We start from the raw sequence: 2632 nt of genomic DNA on the forward strand, positions 1-2632 counted from the left end.
ATGTGTATACATTAACATTCAAACTTAACATTGTTTCTATTATTGCATGTTTTATTTTTCTTTATCTGTATGAGTTATGATATAAGGAAATACCATTTACAAATTACTTACAAAAATTACTCATGTTTTTTTTTAGGAAAATGAAGTGGCTACAATTAATTTCAAAAGTACACTTTAGATTTCCAGATATAAAGTGTCTACAACTACTTAGTGTCAGCTTTAAAGCAATGTGTTATAGATTATACATGGTAATTACATTAGGGGAAAATGTTCATTTCCCAAAATGCCGCCATTGCACTGGTTACACATGCCAAAGAAATTGTGTTGAAGGTTCTAAAGCGAAAGTAGTAATTGAAATTGGAAATAAGTATACATGGGTTATTTCCCCACACTGTGAATTAAGACGGCATTTTTCCATATTTGGTGTACCTAAATACAATAATGAAACGTACTTGGAACAGACACAGAGACAAAATAGTCCAAGTAGTAGTACGCATCCAAAATGTGATGCTAAATTATTAAATAAGAAATTAAAACTGTTGAAATTATCTGAATTGGAAACTACTAAAATTACAAGACCCAGCGGCCCGTTTTGTGTTTTCTGTAATCCTGTGAAATTGTATAGAGAGAAGAAAAGATTAATTACTCATCAAAATGATCCAACATGTTATGCAAGGCCGAATCCAACTTATGAGAAACTTATAAATGGGTATTGTACTGATACTGTCGAAGTACTTGGAATTCCAAATGTTGATCTCATCAGTCCGGCAGAGGCATTATTAAGTGATGGAACATTCCCTGTTCTTAAAACATTTGTTGATCATTTATTTCATCAAATGAGATTAACGTCGACATTAAGAAAACCGAATTCAGTGCTCATTTTCTGTGAACCATTGGCTATGCATCCAACACTCAGAAAACAATTGTTGCATTATTTATTCCAAGAAATTAAAATATCAAGGTAAGAAAGAAGGAAAGAATGTCATATAAAAATTTGTTTTTAATAATTAACAAAAATTTTCAGAATATGTCTGGTTCCTAAACCGTTAGCAGCATGTGCAATGCTAGACGTGGAAACTTGTGTCGTCGTTGACAGTGGTGCTTTAAGTACGACAGTAGCAGTTGTAATTGGTGGACGTGTTATACCACAGCGTTGGAGATTGTTACCTGTTGGTGGTTGGCACGTGGCTTATCACTTGAAGCAAGCTATGCGTTGGTGCCTAAAAGAATGTTACCATATTCCTATATCATACTTGGATACATTGCCCATTAAAGAGAAATGTAGATTAACTTATAACATTAAAAATGAAGCAAGAAGAAATAGGGAATCTATTAAAGTTAAAGTAAAGAACTATGCTGATAAANAATTTTTAGAGCGTTTCATTAGGCTCAGAATTATATATTGCTCCTGAAATGATGTATGTGCGCCTTGGTTTACCGAAAGTAATCAAGGATATAACATCTGGTTTATCTGAAGAGATACAACACGATTGCCTTTCACACATATTACTTACCGGTGGTAACACGCATCTCTCAGGTTTTGAATTAAGGTTAACTAAAGACTTACAAGAATTACTACCAGAATATAGCGAAATACTGGACGTGAAAAGCTGTCCTGGCACTCATAGTTGGAATGTTGCATTAGGTTCTACGTATGTGCCTTTAGCTGTACATCCAGGTAAATATACAATTATTTGATAATAAATCACACAAATACATACTTAAACGAAACAATATGTAATCACATTATTATAGATAAAACACCACCAGAATATGTAGAAGGTAATCCATTCTGGTTATCAAGAGAGGAATATGTTTTATTTGGATGTGAATCGTTGAAGCAATAAACATAATAAGTGATATATTAGAATGTCAATACCTCACTTATTATGTAAGTGCAAAAATTTTGCATCTGTAAAAATGTTGAGAAAGTGAGAGACAACTTTCAAGAATTGCCTTTAAATTACATACAAGATATGATTATAGATATTTGAAGAATCATTCCATGATAATTGAGTAGTAATGGTTGGTATAAAAAATTATTTTCGAGAGTAAATTTGAACGATATATCATATTGTTTAAATCCAACTTAAATGTTTACCACATTGCAGACGCTCCTGTGGCCCATATTATTCAACAAAGAGGTGCAAAATATAATCTCTCTGAATTTCTATCGAATGAATAGTCAGGAATGTGCATCTCCGCGCCCATGTTGCGATATTTACTCATTAGGTACACTTTTTTAATCACATAATCTTTACTCTATAATTTCTAGAACAAATATTAGAGAGCTATTAATATACAAGAAAATTCAACTGCAGCTATAACAAATGATACCCTTTTTAAAAATGTGACCAAAAAAGAGATATGGTTTGTTACAGCTTGTTGACCCATGTGTCACTATATGCGTAATTACCTCTTTCGTAGTACCCTTTCAGATTTCCCTTTGATATTTTCAATTCAATTAAAACCTCAACTAATTTACTCAAGATCTTTTAATTGGCTAGAGTAAATATGTTTCTATATTGTAGAAATCATTCACTACTATCTGAGTTCCCCACTTACATTTGAAGTCACGTAGATCGAACGTTATGGATTCCGTCCATTTCAGGTTTTTAATTCTAGTAATTAT

The 2632-nt window shown here is 32.3% G+C and overlaps 1 protein-coding gene across 1 annotated transcript in view; it reads left to right on the forward strand.

The window, feature by feature from the left end:
• Positions 1–2626, forward strand: part of LOC108630289 (uncharacterized) — a 3441-nt gene extending 815 nt beyond the window's left edge. The window contains 5 exon segments of the mRNA XM_018033478.2: positions 87–961; positions 1025–1376; positions 1378–1678; positions 1756–2025; positions 2112–2626. Coding sequence (XP_017888967.1) covers positions 87–961; positions 1025–1376; positions 1378–1678; positions 1756–1847 — 1620 coding nt within the window. The 3' untranslated portion in view covers positions 1848–2025; positions 2112–2626.
• Positions 2627–2632: the final 6 nt, after the last annotated feature.

The sequence above is a fragment of the Ceratina calcarata genome, unplaced genomic scaffold, assembly GCF_001652005.2.
Source record: "Ceratina calcarata isolate Rehan_Ccalc_2016 unplaced genomic scaffold, ASM165200v1 scaffold72.2, whole genome shotgun sequence".
Classification (NCBI taxonomy): domain Eukaryota; kingdom Metazoa; phylum Arthropoda; class Insecta; order Hymenoptera; family Apidae; genus Ceratina; species Ceratina calcarata.